Consider the following 25065-nt stretch of genomic DNA (forward strand, 5'->3'; position numbering starts at 1 on the left):
TTGCCTAAGCAACCCAGTCCTCTCCATCTCCATGTACTCAGGGCTGCTCCTTAGAAGACTAGAGTCTCACCCTCTGTACCAACCAACCTGAGGGTAGGGAGGGTTGAGGACTGGAGTAGCAGGGGTAGTTGGAGGGTAGGGGGCGTCCAAACAGACAAGCTGCCGGCGCAGCTGGGAGAGGAAGAGTTCTGTCTCCTCAGAGGATAGAGTGGGAGGAGCTGGTCCTGCAACAGAAGTTAGACCAGAAGAAGGACTTCTCACAGGGTCACAGCGATGAAACAATCCTTTCTTCCTTTCAACAGACATTTCCCAAACTCCTCCTCACACGGGATAGAGTGTGAAGGATACAGATGTGGTTCCTGCCCTCATGAAGCTTCAGTCTCATAGGGGAGCCAGGCATTAAATAGAAGCACAGAATTGTAATTATTTACAATCATGATAAGTTCTAGAAAGAAAAGAACAAAATACCCTGAGAGTCAATAATCTTGGGGAGAACCAAAGGAATGAAGTTAGATTGTAGAAATGACTTTTCTGAGGATCGTGAGAGCAAAGAGAGGGATCTCTCCCAACTTCAGGGAAGAGACAGCATTGGCCAGAAACTGGTAGAGGTTACCTCTCAGCAAAAATTTGCTGATGAGCAAAAGGTGGCGAGAAGGAGATAGTAAAATGGGAGAGGGATGAAAGGTGGATACTGTGAGCCAGAGGAGGGTGATGGTGACTGCATTTACCAGTCTAGATTGGGGTTTTCAAGGCCAGGCCAGAGAATCCCCTTTAAAAAGCCGCCTTCTTGAAAAATTTTAAAAAGCCCTCTTCTTAGCCCTCCCTTGCCCTCAGTGTGCCCTCCCTGCCCCGTTCTCTGCCAAACCCGTACCACTGCAACTCTGGAAAATACAGCCTTTGGATTGCACTGGGAGGCGGGGCAGCCGAACTCCTCGGGCTGGAGCCTTTGCAGTGGCGTGTTTGGCAGAGATCGGGGTCACAGGCGAGGGATGGGGTGGCTGGAGCTAGTTCTGGGTCCAGATATCTGTTCAGCCGACTCAGGGTTGGCTGGGCTGGTGATGGTGATGTCCTAGGGCATGTGTGAGGGTGGACAGTAGGAGGCCCAAGGCCCATGGAGCACCTTGAGGATAAGGAAAAAGGGAAGAGGGTTTGAAGATTTCTCCCTGGGGAGAGAGAGGGAGGTGTGGAGGGGCCTTCTAGGAGTGGGGAGGGGACTGCATTGTTTTCTGAAGCTACCTGGACAGAGCAGAAGCTCTCTTTCCAGCTGGGCTAGGGAACGCCTGAGGGAAAGTCCTGGTCACGGGAAAGGGTGGGGAGGGATATTCCTGGCTCCTCCCAAGGCCATAGATTCCCTGCCTTCCCTCTCTCCTTCCCTCTGTGGCCAAGATGCCAAGGCTGAACTTTGGCATCTACTGTGGAACCTTGGGACCCACGGTTGAGTGGATACGTAAAGGCTAGAGGACCTCAGCAGCCACTGGAAATGGGGGCTGGGGAGAGGGTTCCTAATTACAGGTGTCTCTGTCGTCAAACACCCACCCTCTGCCCAGGTTGGTTGTGGGGAGGTGAGAGCCCACCTTCCTGGACTCTGTAGTGGGCCCTCTGGCAGGGACTCTGTGGAAGGGGAACTCTGGAAAGGAGGACTGGGCTTCTGTGGTCTGGGCTCCTTCCAGGACCCTATCAGAGTGGCTTTAGAAAGCATGGGTCCCATGCCTACTGCCCCTTTCCACCATCTCCCACTATTCCATCTCTGGAATCACAGAGCCAGAAGGGCCCTGGGGTCATCTTGTGCCTCCATCCTGGGCCCTTCCAGTCCCCGGGGGCTCACCCAGCCTGTTTAGGTGCTACCCACACCTGAGAGCATGCACCTTGTCTGGCTCAGGCTGGGCTGCCATCCCTGTGCCTCCTTCCATCCTGTGGTACCTCACGCTGTACAGTGCAGGGCCTCCGTTTTCCCTCCTGGCCCTTTAATTGGAGCTCTTCGACCAGTGGGTCATGATGGGTTTATAGGTGTACTGAAACAAGGATCCTTCCACCTGGTGCCTGTGTCCCCCTGGCTGCCAGCAGCCTCTTTCCTGTCTGGCACTGGTTCTATATTTTCTCTACATGCTTTGAGTTGAGCAAGGTTGGGAGGCAGTGCTCTTAGACTGAGCTTGGGTTCTAGGCATGCCCCACTCCTCTAGAGCAGGAGTTGGCAAACTGTGACCCATGGGCCAAATCTGGCCATGCCTGTCCTTATAAATCTAGTGTTATTGGGAGCACAGCCACACTCGTTCTTTTAAATGTGTTGTCTACAGCTGCTTTCATGCTGCAATGGCAGAGTTGAGTAGTTACAACAGAGACGGTATGGCCTGCAAAACCTCAACTACTTACTATTTGGCTTCTTTTTTTAAAAATATTTATTTACCTATTTTTTTTTTTTTTTTGCTGCAGTGGGTCTTAGTTGCGGCACATGGGATCTTTCGTTGTGGCGCGTGGGCTCCAGAGCACGTGGGCTCTTCGTTGCGGCACACGGGCTCTCTAGTTGAGGTGCGCGAGCTCAGTAGTTGTGGCGCGAGGGCTTAGTTGCCCTGCGGCATGTGGGATCTTAGTTCCCCAACCAGGGATCAAACCCACGTCCCCTGAATTGGAAGGCAGATTCTTTACCACTGGACCGCCAGGGAGGTCCCTATTTGGCTTTTCTTTTTCTTTTTTTTTTTTGTGGTACACGGTTCTCTCACTGTTGTGGCCTCTCCCGTTGCGGAGCACAGGCTCCGGACGTGCAGGCTCAGCGGCCATGGCTCATGGGGCCCAGCCGCTCCGCGGCATGTGGGATCTTCCCGGACCGGGGCACAAACCCGTGTCCCCTGCATCGGCAGGCGGACTCCCAACCACTGCGCCACCAGGGAAGCCCCCTATTTGGCTTTTTAAAGAAAAAATTTACTGACCTCTGGTGTAGAGGGGTGGTTGGTTTGTTTGTTTGTTTATTTAAAGCAGCAGAATCCATTCTTCAAAGCAGAAATTTAGGCCAAGGCCCACTGAGTAAAACAGATTGGTGTAGAGGAGCCCTGGTTAAAGGGAGATAGGGGTTCTGCAGCCCAAGCCCTACTTTGGGACTCCAGGCTCCAGGGTTCCATGAGTCTGGTATGAGGACCACTGCTCTAGACCTGCTCTGGTATATTCTTGAGCCAGGGGTGCAGACACACTCCCATTCTGGCAGCAGGTACACCGGGCTAGCTGTTCACAGCCTCGGCGGGTGTTCACTCGGCATGTTCTCTGCACCGGGCTCCGTATGGGAACCACCATCCTAGGCCAGTGGGGCAGCTGGCAAGCCCAGGTGTCTCTGCTCCTGGTGGGCTCTGGGGAGAAGTGAGGGGGTCGGACATTCTCTAAGACTCAGACCCTTAGGAGCCAGGGAGCTCCCTGATTGTGTGCTGTCTGACCTAGAACCTGAGGGCAGCAGTGATGGTGTGGAAGGAGCCTGGAGCAGAGTCCTGGGCCCTGAGTGAACCGGCTTGTGCCTGGCTGTGGCATGCCATCACCTCAGGTCACCAACATTTCCTTAGTTTGTGGATGGGGCTCAGATGCTGCCAGCCTCTCACAGGGGTGCTGTGAGGCTGGCCCGTGTGCCAAAGGAGCAGGCCTGAGGGTTGCCAGGGCTGACAGTCCTCTTGTGACCCTCCCCACCCAGGAGGCTGTGCAGAAGGTGTCCCGCAGACCATGAACTGAGTGCTGGTCCGAGACTGTTCATGAGCACAGTGTAAGGTGTGCCGAGACCCGCCACCCAGCTATCCCCTCCCCTCCCCGGCAGTGAAGATCCCCGGAAAAGATGGGGAGGAAAAAGATTCAGATCCAGCGAATCACCGATGAGCGGAACCGACAGGTGAGGGGATCCGGGAGCTTCACGGAGTGGATGAGGGCAGGGAGCTGGCCTCTGCCTCCACTCCACTTCCAGCCACTCCAAGAAGGCTTCCTGGAAGAAGGGGGCTCTGGAGTCTGTTGTGGAAGGGCAAGGGCTGAGTTGGGAGAAGAGGAATCCCCACCTCCCTGAAGCTCTTAGGACCCTGTGTCCTAGAACCCCAAGACTTATCTGCTGCTGCAACCAGGCAGACCTGAGCCCCTACAATATGCAATATGCAAACCTCAGGCCGCACCCAGGCACTTCCCCTTTCCCGAGATGAATCCTTCCCCTCCTCCTACCCCAAGGGAAGAGCCTGGAAGCTCTTCTGTTCTCCCTCCCTAACCTCTTTATAGCCCCCAGCACAGAGGTGTGTATTTCTGTCCATCTGAATGTCTGCCTTCAGTGAATTGGCCTTGGGCTGTGCCTTGGCCATGTGTTGGCAGAGGGGTGCTGGCCTGTTCCTTGCCCAGACCAGGGGCTCCTGAGAACAGGGTTACCCTGAGGCAGGGGCTGGCTATGTCCAGCTTCCTGTAGGTGGGACTCCTGGGCAGACCTTGACTGAGCCAGGCCTGGCCGCCCACACGCCCACCTACAGGTGACATTCACCAAGAGGAAGTTCGGGCTGATGAAGAAGGCGTACGAGCTGAGCGTGCTCTGTGACTGCGAGATCGCTCTCATCATCTTCAACCACTCCAACAAGCTGTTCCAGTACGCCAGCACGGACATGGACAAGGTGCTGCTCAAGTACACGGAGTACAACGAGCCGCACGAGAGCCGCACCAACGCCGACATCATCGAGGTGGGCCCACGCACGCGGACCCCACCCCCCCCTGCAACTGCACACCACGTGCCCATGCAGCATGCACACTTGGACCTCCCCATGCACGCACACATGCACACCTGCCCCTTGAAGCCCCCTCACCTGTGCGCACACACATACAAACCCACATCCTCTTCTACAAACCCCGGGCCCGAGAAGGAGGGAGGGCAGTGAGGTAGATGTCAGATGGGGCTGCCCACCCAGCCCAGTCCCACCCCAGCCCTCTCTGAGCCGCTTTCTTCATGTCTGTCAGGCACAACATGACATCTCTGCTCTGTCTGCTCTCAAATTCTCTCTCTCTCTCTCTCTCTCTCCTTCCTTCTCCATCTTTTGATATGCTCCTGCATCTGACTCTTCCTTTCTCTGTCTCCCTCTTTGTTTCCATCTCTGATACTCTGTCTCTGTCCCTTTGTGGGTCCCTGTGGCTCTATTTTCTGTTTCAAAGAGAGCTGACATTGTAAACCATTAAAGGACGTGGGCTTTGGAATCCAGCTCTGGCCTTTACTGGCTGTGTGGCCTTGGGCAGGTGGTTTCGCTTCCCAGAGCCTTGGTGCCCACCTCCACGAAATGGGGCCAGTGCCTGCTTTGAAGGGTGTTGTGTGAATTGAATGAGACAGCCCAGTTCCTGCTTCTCACACTGGGGGTACGGGACCTGTGCCGATGAAGAAGGGTGCCTGGGAAGCCACAGGCCTGCCTTCCTGGAGCGAGACTTCCACTCCACAGATGTGGAAGAAATTCTTTTATTTTTATATTAGAGAAAACAGATTTACTCTAGACTAGAATGTGAAATTCACATTCATTTTCAAGACAAAACAAGCATCTGTGAAGATGTTTTGAGCATGGAGAGGTCAGCTTTGGGGTCTCCTCCACACCACCAGGTGTGCATCCCCTACTTTGTGTGGGTGCATGGGAGAAGCTGTGGCCTTTGCTCGAGGACAGCGTACAAGGTGGTACATGGTAGGAACTCAGTAAATGCAAAGAAATGTTTTGTCTTTCTCTCTCTTATTCTTCTACCTCTCTGTCTCCATTTCGATTTCTCTTTCCCCTTCTTCTTTTAAGCAGAGCCCAGGAATTGAGCCGGGCAAAGACAGCCCCGACTGCCTTGCTCTGGAGAGCGCTCTGTGCCTTCTGGCTGGGGCTCACCTAAGGGTAGACAGGGTACCAGCCCCTCAGCTCATCCCCCAGAAACCCCCCACCCGACCTGTCACCTTGGAAGCACATGTCCCTGTGCCGGCTGCAGTCCCTGGGTTAGGCCCACCTTCCACGTGACCCTGTATTCTGACGCCTCCCCCACCAACCACACAGTCACACAGTGCCCTAGTAGGAGAGTCTTAGGGAAGGGCTGGAAGGAACGCCAGGGAGGCGGGGGGTGGTCGGAGCTGGGAGGACCCTCACCCCTGCTGACGGTAGTGGTGCGGTTACAGACCCTGAGGAAGAAGGGCTTCAACGGCTGCGACAGCCCAGAGCCCGACGGGGAGGACTCGCTGGAACAGAGCCCCCTGCTGGAGGACAAGTACCGGCGCGCCAGCGAGGAGCTCGACGGGCTCTTCCGGCGCTATGGGGTGAGCCCCACTCACTCTCTCTCTGTTGGCCCCCCTTCCGGCCCCTTCCCCCCCAGGCGCTGCACAAGAAGCACAGGGAATGTGAGAGCCCTGAGGTGGACGAGGTGTTTGCCCTGACCCCCCAGACGGAGGAGAAATATAAAAAGATAGACGAGGAGTTTGATAAAATGATGCAGAGTTATAGACTGGCCGTGAGTAGTCGCATGGAGGAGAGCCTCCCTGTGGTGCATGGTGTGGCTTCGCGCCCCGCCCCGGCCCTCGGCTGCCTCTGATGGATGTTCTGCTCTGAGCCATGCTGGGGCTATTGGTGACCACTGAGGAACCTCTGACGTTGGTCGTGATAAACCCGTGACCCTTGCTGAGACTCATCTTGGAGCATAAGCCGGGAGAGGCCTGGAGTGTCCCCCTCACCAGCAAGAAGTGTGTAGATGACCTGAGATCCTTAGATGACAGGAAAGTAGAGAATGTGCTCTTTGCCCAGATTTGTTCTGGGGAGAGGCCCCTTTGGGCCTGCTCTGACACCCCCAGCCCAAGATACTCAATAGCAACGTCAAGGGGAGGCAGAGACTCCTGCTGAAGGGGAAGGCAGTGAGGTGGGTGAACGCCCTCTGCAGCAGGCAGACGGATGAGAGGCGACAAAGTGAGGTGACGCCCCGACCCACGCGCTCATCCTTAACAGCTGTGTGTGTGAGTTTGGGTCTGTACTCAGGGCCTCTAACCTGCTCTCTGTGTGTCCTGCCTGGCTGAGGACTAACCCACCTCCGCTAGGGGGGTTCCAGGTGTCCCCGGGTCTCTCTGCAGTGCGCAGAGCCTTCTTCTCATTCTCTGGGCCAGAGCTGGATCCCAAAGCACTCCAACCAGCATACTTCCTTGGTGGGAGTGGCAGGCATGACTCCAGGGGGTTCCAGAGCAGAGAGCTGGAGCTACTGGCCCAAGGACCCACAGCCCAGAGGCTAGAGGAACCCTGGCCTGCCCTCCCAGGCAAAGTGAGTCCAGGGTAAGGGATCACCCCGGCCTGACCCTGCCTCTCCATCTTCTGTCTAGTCAGCTGTCCCGGCCCCCAACTTTGCCATGCCCGTCACGGTGCCCGTGTCCAATCAGAGCTCACTGCAGTTCAGCAATCCCAGCGGCTCCCTGGTCACCCCTTCCCTGGTGACGTCATCCCTCACGGACCCACGGCTCCTGTCCCCCCAGCAGCCAGCACTACAGAGGAACAGTGTGTCTCCCGGCCTGCCCCAGCGGCCAGCCAGCGCAGGTAAGTGATCTGACAGGTGGGTAGGTGACGTGGCAGTGAGGTGTGGTGAGACTTCGGGATTCCATTTTCCACGGTGACTATTTCCCTTCACCCACCACAGCACTCTCCCAGGACTCACTCTGGAAGAGGCTGTCCTGTCGGCTTATGGTTCTCTTTTTCCTCCAGGGGCCATGCTGGGGGGAGACCTCAACAGTGCTAACGGAGCCTGCCCCAGCCCTGTCGGTGAGTAACGCTGCCCTTCTGCCTGGGGGAGGGCCAGGGTCTGCCTGCTCGGTGGCCTCAGGTGTTCCAGGGACCGAGAGTGGCCTAGATTAGGGGAGAGGAAGATCCCAGGGCCTGAGCTGGTTGTAGTATCTGAGGATTTCTAAGCCCCTGGATTTTTTTGTCTGTAGCAGTGATTGGTGTGGATGATTGGCAGAGATGTAGGCTCGGAATTCTGGGAAAACTCTGAGAACTGACCAACATTTCTAGTTGGAAGAGAGATTCCAGATTTTTCCAGTTCAGTAGGGGGGTGCGTCTGGTTGGGATCTGGAAGATACGAATATCTGACATTGGCAACAGATAAAGAGGCACAGACTCACACGCACTTACACACGTACGGACACTTTCTCACCCTTATGGAAATATCCAGACATTAGATGTGCACTTGTAAGCACACGTCTATGAACCACAGAAGAAAGGCTGCTCGCCCCATGCCACCCCGCCCCCCCGGCAGCTGACAGCCCCTCCTGCCCTGTGCCGTTGTCCGGCTGGTGACTGTGACTTCGAATGTCACCATTGACGTCACCCCAACATTCCTGCCATTCCCGGAGTGATCCGGGAATTGGGATGGAGGCAGCCACACACTTCCAGGGAAGCAGTGTGCTCTCAGAGCAGAGGGCAAGGTGATACTTCTGGCGTTGGTCACCCCCACATCTCTGGGTTTTAGAGTTCCCCAGCTTGGCCCCAGGAACCACGTACTACCTCCTTAGCAGCAGTTGTGTACGGGGGCAGGAAATGGGGGGAATGGCTGAATACCCCTCCCTCTCCAAGGAAATGTCCCGTGAGGTGCCTGCAGACCTTAAGGGAACGGTGATACTTCTAGGCCCTCGAGCGCAACACGTACAAAGTGGTTGTGTGGCCCTGGAGAAGTCATCGCACCTCTCCCAACCAGCGGTTGGCAGGTGTTTCCTCGTCTGTAAATAGGGCTAACGATACATGTCCTGTCCATCTTGCAGGGTTAGTGTGAGGATTAAATACGCTGATACGTGTGTGAAGGCCCTGTGTTGGTTATGGAGTGTGGAACAAATGTAAAAGATGGTTATTCTGCTTGTTGTTACCAGTCTAATTTTGGTGGCAGCTATGTCATCAGTCCCCCAGTTCCAGTAACACCAGCACTGCAAGTGAATGGCTCGTCTTCTTCCCAGAGCTACAGGCATTTTGTCACGTGCTTATCCACATCACAGCATCCCGAGCTCAAGGCAAGGGGAGCAGTCTGAGTGGTTGACTTGCCCTTGTGACCGGGATCCACACTGAGTCTCAACTTCCAGGCTGCCCCCCTTCTCCAACCTGCGTCATTATGGGCCCAGTTGGGGGCAGGTACTGGACGTCCTGTCGTTGAAGACCAGCTCCTACTACCCAGTCCCATCACATGTAGCTTAGAGGCAGGGGGATGAACCCGACGATTGAGGAGTAAGGAGTGTTCTCCCCTTACTCCCAAGACCAGGGTGGTTTTAGGGGAAAATAAGAGAACTTAGTAGCCACTCAAAGTTTGAACATGGCTTTGAGAAGTTCTGGGTGACAGGAGTATTGGTTTGGGAGCAGTTAACAGGGCTAAGTGGTGGGTCCACATTTTTCCTTTTACCCTCATCTCTTCACCTTTCCAGGGAATGGCTACGTCAGTGCCCGGGCTTCCCCTGGCCTCCTCCCCATGGCCAACGGCAACAGCCTAAACAAGGTCATCCCTGCCAAGTCTCCGCCCCCACCCACCCACAGCGCCCAGCTTGGAGCCCCCAGCCGCAAGCCTGACCTGAGGGTCATCACTTCCCAGGGAGGAAAGGGGTTAATGCATCATTTGGTGAGTGGGGTGTCTGGACCGAGGGCCAGGGGCTGGGGAATGGGAGAGTGGGGAGCAGTAGGGTGGGAGGACAGAGCCGACCTCTAGCAGGAGAGAGAACCAGCAGTTAGGACTTCCCTAGAGAGATCGTGGAATCGTGGCTTTTTATGAGCTCTTCCTTCCCGAAGGGCCTTCCAAGAGGTTGGAGCACAGAAGTACCAGTCTCAAGGGCAGTAAAAAGGGACAGGAGGTGGGAGAGAAGGTTCCCTGATGATAATAGGAGGGTGCTCAGAGGGATGAGGATTAGGCTGTGAGGGGTTCCTAACTGGTGGGCATTGGGATATAGCATCTTCTGGAAATCAGGACAGTGACGAGCTCTGCCCTCCTAGGCTGGAGAGCCATCCTGCTCCGATGCAAAGAGGTAGACGGCATGGCTGTGGGGGCAGGGGCGTGAGGGGGGGGGCAGGGGTCAGAGACTGAACCATCCCCTTGGTTTTATTTCTGCTCCCAGACTGAGGACCATTTAGATCTGGTAAGTGAGGCTATGAGATGTTTGCTGTGGCTTTAAATTCTGGGTTAGCCCATTGCTCTGCGGTCCCCCAGCATGGAGTATGTGTGTGCCTTTGTCCTTTCGCCTGTGTGTGTAGTGTGTGGTGTTTGTTTATCTGGTTATTTGCCAAGAGCTATGCTTAGTGCCAAGTGGGATGCAGAGATGAACGGGGTGGGGGCGAGGAGTTCAATGCATGTGTGTGTACCTGAGTGTCCGTGGATGTTTTCATGGGATGTTGCATTCATGCAGACACACCTGTGTGTGTGTGTGTGTGTGTGTGTGTGTGTGTGCACGCATGCACGTGCACCAGTGGAGTGGGCCTGCCTCAGACCTCAGAGGTCCCATCTCAGTGTATCCCTGGGTGCCTGGATTAGGCCCTTGCGCTTGCCCTCTGACTCTATTCATGCCCACCCAGGACAGGGACCTCCTTAGGAGAGATGCCAGCTGGACAGGAAAATCGGTTTTCTAGGGAAAGCTGAGGCCCAAGGCAAGGCCAGAGTTGTCCTTGGTCAGGGGCTTCCCTGCTTCCCTCTCTCCTGGTGCTCCCTCCTGCACGCAGCCTGTCTTACAGACACTCAGAGGCATACGCAGCACTCTTCCTCTGTCACACATATACACGCTTACATCCTCACCCTCAGCCAGGAGTGGGGCGGGGGCTCCTCCCTCCCGAACTCCCTGACGGGAGGCCAGAGAGGCTGGAAAAGGCAGGCAGGCTTTGGCGGCCAACACGGCGGCAGTTACGGCCCCAGCGTGGAGTTGGAATAAACAAGTGACTCAGCGGCAGATGGAGCTGACAGCCCCACACACGTGTGTGCGTACACGCAGGCACACGCCACGCCAGGCCCTGCATTCCTCTCACAGATGCCAGCACACTTCTAGCAGGGCGTGTGCTGCAGTGTGACAGATGGAGGGTAGACTCTAGGGGGACTAACCAGGAGAAGAATGGAGACAGGGCCCATGGCTGGTGTTGGGGCCCCAGGGCCAGCATATGTACTTTCCTTTTCACATGTGTGTAGGCGTCAGTGAATCTGTGTGTGCATGTCTCTCTCCATGGATCTCAGTGTCTCTGTGAATGCACTAGTGTTTGTGTGTCTGCGGTGTCTTCATGCTGAGGCATTCCTCCTGGGCCTTGAGATTCAGGGACCCCAGCTTGTCCTTGGAATGGGGGGCCTGGATAAAGCAGCCCTCCCATTTGCCACCTCTTGACAGACTCTTTTCTCCTGCAGAACAATGCCCAGCGCCTTGGGGTCTCCCAGTCTACCCACTCGCTCACCACCCCAGTGGTTTCCGTGGCAACACCGAGTTTACTCAGCCAGGGCCTCCCCTTCTCTTCCATGCCCACCGCCTACAACACAGGTGAGTGTTCATGTGACATGTAGCTGTGTGCACTTGGCCTTGGGGCACAGGAGGGACCAGAGAAGGAACACGAGGTATTCTCTGGGGGATGCCCCCATCTGAGGAGGGCCATTGATTTGGGGTAGCCCCTACCTAATTAAGGTTGCCAGATTTAGCAAATAGTAACATCGGATGCCATTCACATGGTGATGGTGTTATTGGAACTGTCTCAAAGACATACTTGTGCAAAAATTATTCATTGTTTTGTCTGCAAATCAAATTTAAGTGGGTATGAGTATCCCTTATTTTTAAATAGGACCTAATGGAGAGGGAAAGCCCTGTCCTTGGGGAGCTCTCATCTGAGGTGGGTTGAGCAGCTGGGTGACTCGGGCTGACCAGGGTCGGGGAGTGGGGAGGGGAGCATGCCGAGTTCAGCAAGGCTTCCTGGAGGAGAAGAATGAAGGAATGAGAGAGACAGGGAGGCTGAGGAGACCCGAGAGGAAGCATGGTCAGGAAGATTTATCCAGCTTCCTGGGAAAGCCAAGTAGGGACTCCAGGGCAGGGCGGAGGAGGAAGAAGGGGGTCTCTCACCCTGATGTCGGCTTGGTGGAATGATGAGGGGGAAAGGGAGGAGGAGGTCTGATGAAAGTGGGGGAGGGGATCTGAAGGTTGAAGAGTCACTTGGAGACATGGGAGAGACCTCTGCGTAGAAAAATTCAGAAAGGACACCCAGTGCTTGGGCCGTCCTGGGTCCCCAGGGCTGTCCTGGCCTCTGTCACCCACTCACACCCTCCCAGGAACAGTCTGTGACATTTTCAGCCATCCTTGCCTGCATTCCAAGCTGCTGTGTCAGGAAGGACTTCCCAGTGCGCAAATGCCTTGTCACCTTGTTTCAAAGTATCAGTGTGGCTGGGAACCTGGTCTGTTTCTCCCACTGAAGAGGCTTCTGATGTTCCCCAGCTTTTCTCACCTGTGAATGGCTTGCATCAGGGCTGTTCTGTGGTGAGATCAGACTAGACCAAAAGACCCCTAAACTTCTAGCCACTCCCCAAGCCTACATTCCAGAGTTGAACCATGCTAGGTAGGGTCCCAGACACCAGTACAAATACCCACAAAATCCCACCTCTTCCCTGTGTGTAAAAATCCAGAACCCAACCCTGTGTGTGGGAAAGCCCTTCGGGGCAGGTAAGAGAGCTGGAGGGACTGCCTCGTGTTGAGAGGCCAGACCCTGGCATGTGGGTCTGTGTCCAGATTTTATCACCTGGGTGTCTTGTGAAGTCCCTCGTCCCTTGTGTGTGCTCCCATGTGTGTACTCACTCCCAAGTTATCATGTCCTTGGGCAGCTTCAGAGAGGACTGCTTCAGATGGCCGCACCTTCGGGGGCCAGTAGGAGTTCTCATCTGTGAGTTGTGGGTGTACAGGAGGTCTCTGAGGCCCTTCTAGCCCTACCAGCGGGGGCGGTTGGTAGAGGGCAGTACAGGCCACTTTTCAGGAGCTGCTGTTTATTTGGGCATCCCATGGTGGTGGTTTCCTGCCATCTTCTCAGGTCCTCCACCAGTCTCTGTGAAGCAGGAGGCAGGTTAGTGGGTGTCAGTGAACCTGCGACAGGCGCTCAGCAAGGCCAGACTTTAGACTCTATTTGTCAGTCTGGTGTGAAAGCAGATTCTGACCCTGGGCCTGCCGTTGGAGCCCTGCTGGGAAGTGTTTGGGCTTTCTCACATCCTCTCAGAAACCAAGGGCTCCAGTTCCTCTTGCTGCAGGAGTAGTTAAGCAGACCTCGGTTTAAACAGCAGGTGTTTTCAGGTGACCCTACGTATATAAACAAATCCCCAATGAACACATTGCTGTTTAGTTGTTCACTATTTACAGTGCCTGGCCCCAGTCCAAGTTCCGGCTGGGGGTGATCTGCCTGTGGTAATATCATGGATAAGGGACGCACCTGGCCCCTTGTTGACACTGGCTGCAGAGGTCTGGCTTGGTCGCTCTAGGAAGAGACCAAGAGGCCTGCTGGGGAGCCAGATCTCCAGGTAGACAGGGCTGGAGTGTGGTGGGAAAGTGCAAGACTGGGGTTTGAGTCCCTACCATTCACTGGCTGGGGGACATTGGGCAACACTGCACTGTTCAGGGTTGGTTTCCTTGTTTGTAAAATGAATGTTGTAAATAGTTGGTCCTAGGGGCCCCTGTCTGCCCTTGGTCTGCTTTTTAAATGTAAGCATCTCAAAACTCCTGGCTAATTAACATTGTTATGAGACCAGAGGCAAGCGTGGACCATCTGTAGAGTGAGATTTAAAGGTAATAAAAGAAGCCTGGGGTCGTGTCTTAGCTCTGCCATTGGCTTTCTCTGTGACCTGGGGAGAGTTCCTCAAACTTGAGGCTGCAGTCACCTCCTTTGTAAATTAATAATAACAGCAGGTAAATCTTTTGATTATTTATCATGTGCCAGACACTGTTCTACATACTTCGTGTGTATTAATGCGCTCAGTCCTCATAGCAGCTGAGTGATGCAGGCAGGATTATTGCCTCCAGTTTATGGGCAGACTAAGTAACTCGCCGAAGGTCGCATGGACTGTAAGTGGAGGTGGCTAGGAAGTTTGACCCCATCGCTCATGCCCTTCACCTTACCGTTCTGCTGCACAGATAATCCTGTCTTCCCTGCGTAAAGACAGAGGGCTGGAGCAGATGGCCCCTCAAGTAGGAGCACGTGGTGTAGCATTGGGAGGACTGGCGGGTGTGCCCTCCTCATCACGCTATGGTGCAGTCAGCCTGTGTTCCTCAGGGAAGGCATTTTCTAAAGTGTCCCAAACAGGCTGCGGCATGAAACATAACAGAGCTGTGTAAATTGTGAAACATTTCATGGTTCTGTTTGTTCAGTGCAAACATCACAGTTTCTTCATTAAGACAGAAATTTTGAAAACAACGAGTGCCACCTCATGGGGAAATCCGCCAGAACCTTGGCCAGTTGCACCGCAGGCCAGTTTCGCTCACAGCCCCTCTGCTCTTGTAGGCCCTTCTGGGCGGCAGATGTGCGTCCTCTGTGTTTGTGGGCACAGCAGCCCGAACGCTTGCTGCCACCTATTCCTACCTGTTTTATGTGTTGACAGTCTTCAGGAGACTAAGGGACTTTGAGGAAGGTGGAATGGTAGTTACAGTCATTTGCTTCAGATGCGCCATTCACCTAGCATTTCCCACCATTCCCCTCTAATCTCAGAAAGGCTCTTGAAGACTTGGCATTTGAAGAGATGACAATTAGACATATATTAGACCTTTCTTACCTACCTTTTTTCCCCTTCTTTTTTATTTTTTTAAAATTTATTTATTTATATTTTTAATTTTGCCTGCTTTGGGTCTTCGCTGCCGCGAGCGGGCTTTCTCTAGTTGTGGTGAACAGGGGCTACTCTTCGTTGCGGTGCACGGGCTTCTCATTGCGGTGGCTTCTCTTGTTGTGGAGCACGGGCTCTAGGCGCGCGGGCTTCAGTAGTTGTGGCGCGTGGGCTCAGTAGTTGTGGCGCACGGGCTTAGCTGCTCCGCGGCATGTGGGATCTTCCCGGACTAGGGCTGGAACCTGTGTCCCCTGCCTTGGCAGGCGGATTCTTAACCATTGCGCCACCAGGGAAGTCCCTCGCCTTCTTTTTTAAAATTGACATTCTAAAAGTGATACCTACACACGGTTAAAAAAAAAAAAAAAGTTAAACACTATTTTAAAAAACCACCTCTCTTTGCATCCTGTTAAAAAACAGCACCTCGTGGTTATCAAGATTTGCGTTTCTTTGAGTACCATCTTCACTGAATTTGTACGGGCTTAGTTGATTATTCACATCTGTCCTTAACAACTCCCCCCACCCTGATAGTCCTGGAGGCGGCTCCCCCACGGGAGCCTCGGTCCTCTCTCCCACTGCAAGAAGCTCACCCGCACTTTCTTCCCCACCCCATGCAGATTACCAGTTGACCAGTGCAGAGCTCTCCTCCTTACCGGCCTTCAGTTCGCCTGGGGGGCTGTCGCTAGGCAGTGTCACCGCCTGGCAGCAGCCGCCGCAGCCGCAGCAGCCGCCGCAGCCCCAGCCGCAGCCGCAGCCCCAGCCTCCCCAGCAGCCCCAGCCGCCACCTCAGCAGCAGCCCCACCTGGTCCCCGTGTCCCTCAGCAACCTAATGTGAGTCCCAGGGGATGCCCACCAGTGTTGGGGAAGGGGGAGCTGAGGGGTGGGAAGAGGAGGGGCCTCATGAGAGCTGAGATCCCTTTGAGGTTGTCTGTCATCAGTGGACAGCACGTAAGCCACTAAGTGGCAGCCCTGGAGTCCCCTGCCAAGGCCTGGGAGAGCCATCCTGAGCCTTTCCCCCAGCCAGCCCGGGCTTGGGGTGGGGTGCGGGGCCCTCCTGGCTCTGCAGAAGATGACATGGGATGGAAAGACAACTCACGTGACTTCTTTTCCTTCTTTTCCCTTCACTTGGCCCTCTCTCTCCTGCTGCCTCTGTCTCCATCCACTTGCCTCACCCCACCCCCAACCCCCATCCTCTCACTTTCTGTCCTCTCTCACTCCGTCGTGTGACCTCCCATCACTTTTTCTGTCCCTCACCTCCTCTATTTCTGTCCACTGTACTCCATGCCCACTGCCTGTCTCCAGCCCCGGCAGCCCCTTGCCCCACGTGGGTGCTGCCCTCACGGTCACCACCCACCCCCACATCAGCATCAAGTCGGAACCAGTGTCCCCAAGCCGTGAGCGCAGCCCTGCGCCTCCCCCTCCAGCTGTGTTTCCGGCTACCCGCCCTGAGCCTGGCGACAGTCTCAGCAGCCCGGCTGGGGCCTCCTATGAGACGGGGGACCGGGATGATGGACGGGGAGACTTCGGGCCCACACTGGGCCTGCTGCGCCCAGCCCCAGAGCCTGAGGCTGAGGGCTCAGCTGTGAAGAGGATGCGGCTCGATACTTGGGTACTGTAGCATCGCCCCTCCGGTCTGCCATTGTCTGCTGCACCCAGGGACTGGCCCATATGCCCCCAGCCTGTCTCATCTCCCACCTAAGAGGTGGCCAGCTAGCCCTTCCATCAGCCCTTATGGGGCAGCACGGACACCCTTTCACCCCCGCCAAAGGCCCATCTCCCCTCCCTCCAGTATCAGTCCTTCTGCTCGATGACTTCCTCCCCTCAGAGCTGGCCCTGCCACTAGAATCCTGGCCCTACTGGGAGAGGGACGTGGGGGGCACATACCCCGTAGCCTGGGCCACGCCCTCACACCCCCTTCTCCATCTCCTCTTTTCACAGACATTAAAGTGACGGTTCCCACTCCCCTCCTCTCAGCCTCCCTGATGAAGAGTTGACAATCTCACCGCCCACCCCTCCCTGTCCTGGGCTCCTCCCGCTCGACCCCCACTTCCTTTCTTGTGCTCCGTGTCCTGTTGACGGTTACATTTGTGTATAATTATTATATTATTATTATTATTATTATATTTTTTTTAATTTGGATTCTCGCTTTGGAGAGGGGGATGCTCCCATCCCCTCTTTCTGCACCCCCCACCAGTTTCACTGGCTGGGGGGCTCTTTTTTGTGGGAAGGGGGGGACACTTTGCACGTTGTACACATATGCTGCAGGAGGGGGTGGGGGGCCCGATAGGCCTTGGGGAAGGACAGGTGCCGAGCCCTGCATGCGGGGCCCTCCCACCCCATCCCCCAGACAGAGGGAAATAACCAAAAACTACCAAACAACAAAAACCCCTTACAATAGACTGAAACCCCAAAGTCGGCCTCATGGGTGGTTTTGTGTTTCAGGGGGAAAGTGAGGCAGAGGTTCTGAAGAAGGTCTCTGCTTCTCGGCTGTTCCTATGGCCACAGGCACATGGGGCAGAATACCCAAGCCTGGGCCCCAGAGGCCCCTGCACACACACCACACACTCTCAACTGATTCTCATGTGATCTGCACCTCCAAGGTGTGCGGGTGCTGGCCGAGGTTTGGGGCTGGGAAGGCTGCCTGGGAATCGAGGCTGGAGGGAAGGGGCTTGAGGTGGGGCCCCTATGAAGCACAGTTGGAGAGAAAGAGCCATGAGGAGAGGGCTGAGGAGGGGCAGAAGGGCTGGGGCAGGGGGTGAATTGGGGGCCCCCTCCCTTCCCCAGCACTTTCTCTAAGATACACAGTGCAATAGCTCCCCGTCCCTCAGTTGACACCAGCCCTGTAAAGCCGGCCACGAAGCGCAGGGAGAACTGGGGAGAGTGAAGTGGCTCAGCAGGAGGTGGCCTCAGGCACCCCGGGGTGCCTGAGGACTGGAAACCCTTGCATCCAGGGACTAGCGTGAGTGAGGGGACTTGCTCTTCCTTGCACGTACACATCCCCAGAGGAGTGGACATTGGGGTGGTGTGTGAGGGTGGGAGAGGGGATGGAGGAGGTCCGCAAAAGGCCTGCCTCCCTTCTTTCCTCCTCGGCCCCTCTCCCCAGCCCTCCTCCCAGCTCCTTCCGCTCCTGACCCCACCTCCCTGCTCTTGGCGCCCTCATTGTCTCGCTACCTCCTGTCCCACCACCCCCAGGCCGCATCCCACCTTCTGTCTTGGCTACTGTAATTGTAAATAGCAACCTTTGGAAAACGTTAGCAGTGTAACAGTCCAGGAAACTGTTTTTTTTTGTTGTTGTTGTATTGATATGAAATGAGATTCTATTTTTGTCAAAGTATATTGTAATAATAATGACTCAAACGGCCTGTACTGTACAGACGAGATTCTTCTGCTGTTGTTCTTGCTCCCCTCCCCTCCCCCCCCAAGTCCGCCCTCTCTACTGCCTCCCCAGTGGGGGCAGCCAAAGCGTGGGGTCCTGAGACCCCAGGCTGGATCACAGATCAAACTGGAGGGGGCAGGCCCCCGGCCCGCAGTCCACCACTACTCCCTGCCCTAAGGGGCCTGTCCTGGGGTGACGTGGGCAGGCAGACTGGGGCCTGCCCCACTCCTTCACATAAGAAGCCCAGCCCCTCTGCCCAAGGGGTGCAGTGCTCCCTTGGGGTTTCATCCTGGTGGGAAAGTAGAGTTAGACAAGGCCCGGTTTTGTGGTAGGCGACACTGCCTGCCTCTACGATCCAGCCGCTTGCAGTATTCCGATACTTGATGCAGGGAAGGAACCCAGAGCAGAGGGGTGCGTGTGACCACACAGGTACCCGAGTGTGTTGATGAGGGCATCTGGTATTTATGTGTCTGAGTGTACCTTTGTATTTATGTGTGTGTGTGTGTGTGTGTGTGTGTGTGTGGCTGCATGGTGTACCTTTATGTGGCTCTGAGCCCGTCTGGGCATGTGTGTGTGAATCTGTGTGAACTGAGCTCTGAGGGTGTGTGTGTGTGTGCGTGCGTGCCTGAGTGTGTGTTTACAGAGGGACAGATGGCTCTTCTTGCAGCCACACAGCCCTGGCTTCCAGCTCTGTGACCCTCCTTCCTGAGCCCCACTCTCTTCCCTGCTGCAGCCCCTGTTCTCACCCTCAGCTCTGATATGTTTATACTTCACTTGGGGATCTGGCACTTGGCCCTCTTTGCTTCTCCCTGTAGCCCTACCTCTCCTGCAGCTCCACGCACAATTGTTCACCCAGTCCCCAGGCCTTTATACCCAGCTCCCTTTCTTGGAGTACCCTCTTCCCCCCACACCCCCTCCTGCTTTCAGGATGATACTCAAGTTCCTCTTCCTCTCTGCAGCTTTTTGCTCACCTGTGCTGTGGTCCTTCCTTACAGCTTACCCCCCCAACTGCTGATTGGGCACACAGCATGCCCAGTCTTCCTGCATGTTCCTAGAGGGAGTGTCAGATGAGACTTGATCAGGACCTTGAAAGAAGCCAGGGTGTAGTCTTGTGCATGCGTGCATGCATTCCCAGAGCCTTGCCCAGTGCCTGGCACATAGCCAGCGCTCAACAAATGCTGATTGGGTGAAAGGTGAATGATAGGTGCTCAATAAACGTTGAATGACTGGCCTTCCCTTCTCAGGCTATTCCCGCCATCAGTCTGCCCACCTTTCTAGGCTGGGCTTGGCCACCATTAAACATGGGGTCGGGGTGAGGGCCCCTGCAGTTCACGGTGCAATATTCACCAGTTTTGCCCTCTGCCTTGTAATGGCAAACCTGGCTTTTGATTACCATGTGTGGATGTGTGCGTGTCCTTTTCTCTCTATCCCTGGGGGCAGGGGGTGATCTGTGAATGAATATGTGACATTTCTGCAATTCAGTATCCCAAGGTTTCTCTTGGGGTTAGGGGCCCCTGGCCGGCCTGATGAATGGGTCTCTGGGAACCCAGACCTCAAGTGGGGACTTCATTTCTTCTTCCTCTCACAAGCCAAATTTGCCTCCACCCACTCCTTCCTCCGAAGAACTGGGCATTTGCCAAAGTAATCACTGGAGTCATCCAATGCCCCTCCCCTCCCCAGGTTTCCCACAGCTTTCAGGGATAGTGGGCAAGAGGACCTCCCACACATACACCCCTCCCCCAGTGGAACACACCATTTCCCCTCCCCCCAGCAGTGCACTCAATGCAGCGAGACTGACCCCTGACCCTTATCCAGCCCTTCCCACCTTGGACAGGAAGGAAGTAATGCACCTTCTCTTGCTGATTATTTATTTGTTTGGAGAGACAAATGATGTAAAAGTGTATCTAGAAATATCTATATCTATATATTTTTAACTGACTCTTTGGAATCCCCTGGGGTGGGATGGGGGGATGAAATTAGGCTTTCACGGAGGGGAGGAGACATGGAGCCTGGGAACGCTTCATCTCCCCTCTTGCCACCTCTCCATCCCCTAAGCAGTTGGTAGAAGGAATGGGATTTGTAGCGGGGGAGGGGGGCTGGAGTGTCATACGGAGAATCTGGATTCTCTGTCTTCCCCATTCAAGTCCCAGAGGGAAGGGGGGAGGGAGAGGGAGGGGAGACAGGCCCCGAGGTGCCCCACCCTCAAACCCGACAATCACCCACACTCCTAGGGCTCATCCCGGGTCCTGGGGAGGGCGAGTCCAAGTGTGTGACTGTTGATTTGTTTTCAATATTTCTTTTTGTGCTGTATGGTGATGCTTTCTTAGTATTCTACACAATAAGAAAAGACAAAGTCCTCGAGATTCTTATGAGTTTTGTTTGAAAACTCTTTCACTATATTTGTTGTAAAGAGGTTTACTATTAAAAGAAAAAGAATACACGTTTCTGATACTTCGGCCTGGGTTCTGATTTCTTTGGTGCGGTCGGCTGAGTAGGGGAAGGAAGGATCGTGTGGCCCTGCCAGGGTGGGAGTCCAGAGCTCCACCTCAGCAGGAAAGAAGGGCGGTTAGCCTGCCGGGCGGACACTCACGACGTCTGAGGTGGGGTTTTCAGGTGAGAATTTCTTCCAGGTGCTCTGGTCAGAAGCAGAAGCAGCCCCAGGACTCAGGAGGGTTGTCTGGTTAGAAGCCAGAGGAGGGATCCTGGGACACAAGACACTCAAGGCCAGGTCAGGAACAGATGGAATGTGCGTGGAGGAGGAGTGTGATAGAGGACCTTCAGCTACGGAAAACTCTTCCACGGCAGAAAGTTGCCCAGGCACTCTGTTAGGCACAGATGGATTCCACCTTCACGGCCCCCCCAGAGTTCCCTCCCGAAGGGGCAGCTGCCCTACCCCTCCCTTTTGAAGCGCCCTTTAACAGTGCCAGGAGCCTCTCCCTGCCCTCCTCACATACCCCAAAGGGCTTCCCCACCTGGTGCCTTTCTGCAGAGGCTGGCAGGGGCTGGTGGCTCTTGCGCCCGAAGCCGTGTGCCCTGCACAGCTGTGCTGTAGGGCAGATGCAGGGGCTCTGGAGGGAAGTGCACAGGGAGGGCCTGGCTCACTACTAACAGGGTTTGGCCACTCTTCTGTACTAGGCCCATGCTAGGTGCTGCAGAGGCAAAGATGGAGTATGAAGGGCCCACATACGATGGTGGCGACAGGCCTGCAAATGCCTAAAATCTACAAACCGTGGTTTTAATGCTTTGGTTGCTGCATATGCAGGCACATCACAGAATGTCTTCATTCCTTGGATTCCTCATCTGAAAACTGCGGTCGTCTGTACCAGTCCTGCCTCCCTCTCAGGGTCATTACAGATTTTGCTTCACTTCTCCCTTAGCTGGAGCAGAGGTGAAAGATGCTGAGCAGGAAAGGGTTAAGAAGGTACTCTCGACCGGATGAGGTTCCCCTGCTGGCTGCCTGTGACTAGAACAGCCTTGACCTAACACAAATCCCGAGCAAAACCTCTCTCCTTTGCACATCTCATACACTCAGACTGTTTGGCCTCACCCCTCCTTCTCTATAGACATCAGCCCCTGATGTCCTGGGTAGGCATTACTATTGCCCACAAATATTTCCTGCCCTCTTCTGCTTCCTGGACACATAGAAGACTGTATTTCCCAGTCCCTGTGTAGTCAAGTGAGGTCATCAGACTAGTTCTGGCCAGTGGACCGTACTGGAAGTAATGTGTGTCACTTCCAAAATCAAGCTGGTATGTGATTCTCCAAGTGCTCTTTCCCTATCGTGGCAACTGTGGAAGCATGTCAAAGCAGCCTGGATGGCTAAGCTGCCTTAAGGTGATGTCCAGCACCACAGTGGACTTTGTGTGAATGGAAAATAAGTGTGTTATGTTAGGCCACGGAGATTTCAGAATTGTGTCTGCAACATAACCTACCCTATCCTGATTAATGGAGTATCCATTCACACTGGGACAACCTTGAAGCCCCCTCTACTGCATACCCGCTGTGGTGTGGTACAAAGATCTCTGGACTTGGCATAGTCCAGAACTTGTTCAACTCCTAGTTCTGTTGCTTACCAGCTGTGTGGCCTCGGGTAGTCACCATTTGCCCAAGCCACTGTTTCATCAACTGGAAGACAGAACTAATAGCTACCCGTTTTCTCTAACCCAAGCCTTCGCCTTCTCTAATCCATCCTCCCATCTTTGGCACAGCACTGATCATCCAGCACCTCATCGTTCTCTACTGCCCACCACATAAGCCCAAACTCCTGGGCAGGGTTCCCAGGGCCTTCAAAGAACGGACACAACCTCTTTTCCAGGCGTAGTCCATGCAACTCCACTGCACATCCCTTGGCCACTAGGGCAACCAGGCAGTACAGTCCATTCCTTGACAGACCCTTGGAGTCTTCAGTCATGCCATCCTCCTGTCTTAAATGCAACAAACATTTATTAAGCACCTGCTGTGTGTGAAACTCTTTGTTAGGCATTGGAGATACAGAGAGGAACAAGACAGCTCCTGCCTCTCAACTCACAGTTAAGCGGGGACAAAAGACAGGTGAACCAACAGTTAACACTTGAGTCAGCAGGCTGCATTAAATGCCAGGTAGGAAGGCTGTAAGTGGGCTGTGGGATCAGAGGAGGAGGCACACCGAAATCCGAGCCAGTACAGATCACGGGAGGCTACTTAGGGGAGGTATTTGAGCTGGATTTGGAAGACATGTACAAATGAGGGCAGGGAAGTCATTCCTGGTAGCCGGAATAGCGTGTAAAGTATGGAGAGAAAATGGTGCATTCAGGAAATCTAATACTGTGGCATGGGTCAAAGGTATAGCAGAGAAAGCTGAAGAGGCAGGCGGAAACCTCACTGTGAAGGGCCTTGATTGCCGTAATTTGGATTTTATTCTGCAGGAGATATTTGGTCATCAAAGGATTTTAAATAGAGGAGGGACTTGATCAGATTTGCACTTCAGAAAGCTTCCTGCCAGTATAAGCTCCCTCAGACAGTAATGCTGAGAACCAGTTGGAAGGCAGGCAGAATTGAGGTCCAGTCAGGGTCCTTTGCAACTGAGAGGATGAATTTAGTAAATACTTAAGAGGTAGAATTAACAGGACTCAGAAACTGCCTGGTGAGGGTAGAGGACGAAGGAAAGGGAGGCGAGTCAACGACTCTCAAACTCGTGCTTGGACTCACTGGATGGTGGTGCTGTGGCGCCAGACAAGGCCACCAGGTACGTCCGAAGGAGATGAGTTTCGTTTCAGATGAACTGAGTTGGAGGTGTACGTGGAAGGCCGGCAGGGTGAGGTCACCCCATGGGTAGAGAGGTTTTTATGAAGAGGGAAGCCATTCATAGTGTTGGTCACCTGTGAAGTCGTTGTCCTTGGGACATGGGAACTCCAAGGACCAAGGAAAAAGGCTGGAGGGCGGGGCAAGGAGAGACTCATGGAGGGCCCCAAGCTGCATAAGAGTTTGAGTTGTAGAGATCAGAAGAACCAGAAGTGTATTTCTTATCTGTGATCTCCTAACTTCACTAAAGGCCTGCTTGACTCATTAGTCTTTTTTTTGGCCGCACCGCATCCGGGATCTTAGTTCCACGACTAGGGATCGAACTCATGCCCCCTACAGTGCAAGTGCGGAGTCTTAATCACTGGACCACCAGGGAAGTCCCTTGACTCATTACGCTTGTGCTAACCTTGAAAAAGGGAAAATTCACTGATGCATTCTTTGGGGCATCGAAGGTAGGGAGGAGTGTTTTGCTCCCCAGGGGTAACTGCAGGGTCAGGTGTGGTGGACCTGGTGCAACCCTAGAGGTCACTGGTTTTCTTTCGATAAGGAGAGAGAACACTTCTTTACTAGATACCTGGAGGATATTCCGGAGGAGCTACCTGGTAGGCAGCTGGATGAATGAAGCTGGGGCTCAGGACAATGCGTTGGCCAGAGGCAAGAGAAGGCTTGTGAGACATCAGCCTAGAGAGAACCTTAACTTCTTCATGACTCAGTCACTTCATGTGTAAAATGGGTTGCTGTGAGATTTAAATAAACGTTACATATTAATCACTTGAAACCATTCCTGATCCATAAGTGCTCAATCAGTGTTATTATTTTTATTACTGCTACTTGTCAAAGACATGAAAATAGATTAACTTACGTGGGTAAGAAGAGGTTCTATGGGCAAAAAATAGGGCTCTACATGCCTGTTTCTTTGAAAACTTTCCTATCATTCAAGCTTTTACTCCTACAACTTTACCTCCATTAAACTTTTCCTGATTTCCCCCATCCTACCCAGCTGGATATGATATTCTTCTCTTATGAAGTGTCTTAGGAATCTGCCCTTTTTATAGCTCCTACCTCATTCTACCTGAAACTGTAGGTACTAGTTTCTATTTATTCTGTACAACTGGACTGAAAGCTCTTCTTAAAAATTCACTGCCTCACCCATTTTTGTGTCTGGCTCAGTGCCTGGCACACAGTACGTGTTCAGTCAGACTAAAATGAGATAATGCATGTCAAAGTGCAGTTCATAAACTGAGCGCTACAATCTACAAAGGGTTTTTTTTCCCCTCATGGGCGTGGTAACGTTCTGCAGCTTCTCTACTTTCCAGCACCAGATCCAATGGGGCTGAGAAGCGTGGATTCCAGTTTCTTCTAGTTATCCCTCCACTGAAGAATTAGCACCCAGTGGGCGCCTATCCCCAAAGAGGTGACTCTTGGGAGGTGGGAAACAAAGGGTGGTATCTGATTGTTCCAGCCAAGGAGGCCAAGCAGTTCCCTGTAGCTCATGTTCTTGTGACTCACCCCTCAGTCCCATGGGCTAACTTTTCCAGCCTTGTGATTGTGGAAACTTGTTTCAGGAACAGCAAGCGGATGTGAAAGGGACATAAGGCGACCCCACCCCAGGCTCCAAAGTGGCTCCTACTGAGCCAGTACAGACTGCTTGTTTCTGA

At 54.0% G+C, this 25065-nt stretch overlaps 1 protein-coding gene across 6 annotated transcripts in view; it reads left to right on the top strand.

The window, feature by feature from the left end:
* MEF2D (myocyte enhancer factor 2D) overlaps window positions 1-21143 on the top strand; it is a gene marked incomplete at its 3' end in the record, with an annotated part of 34561 nt that extends 13418 nt beyond the window's left edge. For 2 of the 6 annotated variants that reach the window (XM_082653634.1, XM_082653635.1), the window contains exons 2-12: window positions 3668-3859; window positions 4473-4676; window positions 6122-6259; window positions 7304-7514; window positions 7680-7736; window positions 9380-9570; window positions 10061-10081; window positions 11326-11455; window positions 15369-15582; window positions 16054-16360; window positions 16690-21143. In XM_082653634.1, the coding sequence (XP_082509760.1) occupies window positions 3806-3859; window positions 4473-4676; window positions 6122-6259; window positions 7304-7514; window positions 7680-7736; window positions 9380-9570; window positions 10061-10081; window positions 11326-11455; window positions 15369-15582; window positions 16054-16360; window positions 16690-16701 (1539 nt within the window). In that variant the 5' untranslated portion in view covers window positions 3668-3805. Of the gene's footprint in view, window positions 1-3667; window positions 3860-4472; window positions 4677-6121; window positions 6260-6315; window positions 6451-7303; window positions 7515-7679; window positions 7737-9379; window positions 9571-10060; window positions 10082-11325; window positions 11456-15368; window positions 15583-16053; window positions 16370-16689 lie in introns of those variants that run through there. The other 4 variants (XM_082653636.1, XM_082653638.1, XM_082653637.1 and 1 more) reach the window with 4 other exon arrangements.
* Window positions 21144-25065: the final 3922 nt, after the last annotated feature.

Source organism: Grampus griseus, assembly GCF_964374135.1.
Source record: "Grampus griseus genome assembly, chromosome: 1".
In the NCBI taxonomy this organism is placed as follows: Eukaryota; Metazoa; Chordata; class Mammalia; order Artiodactyla; family Delphinidae; genus Grampus; species Grampus griseus.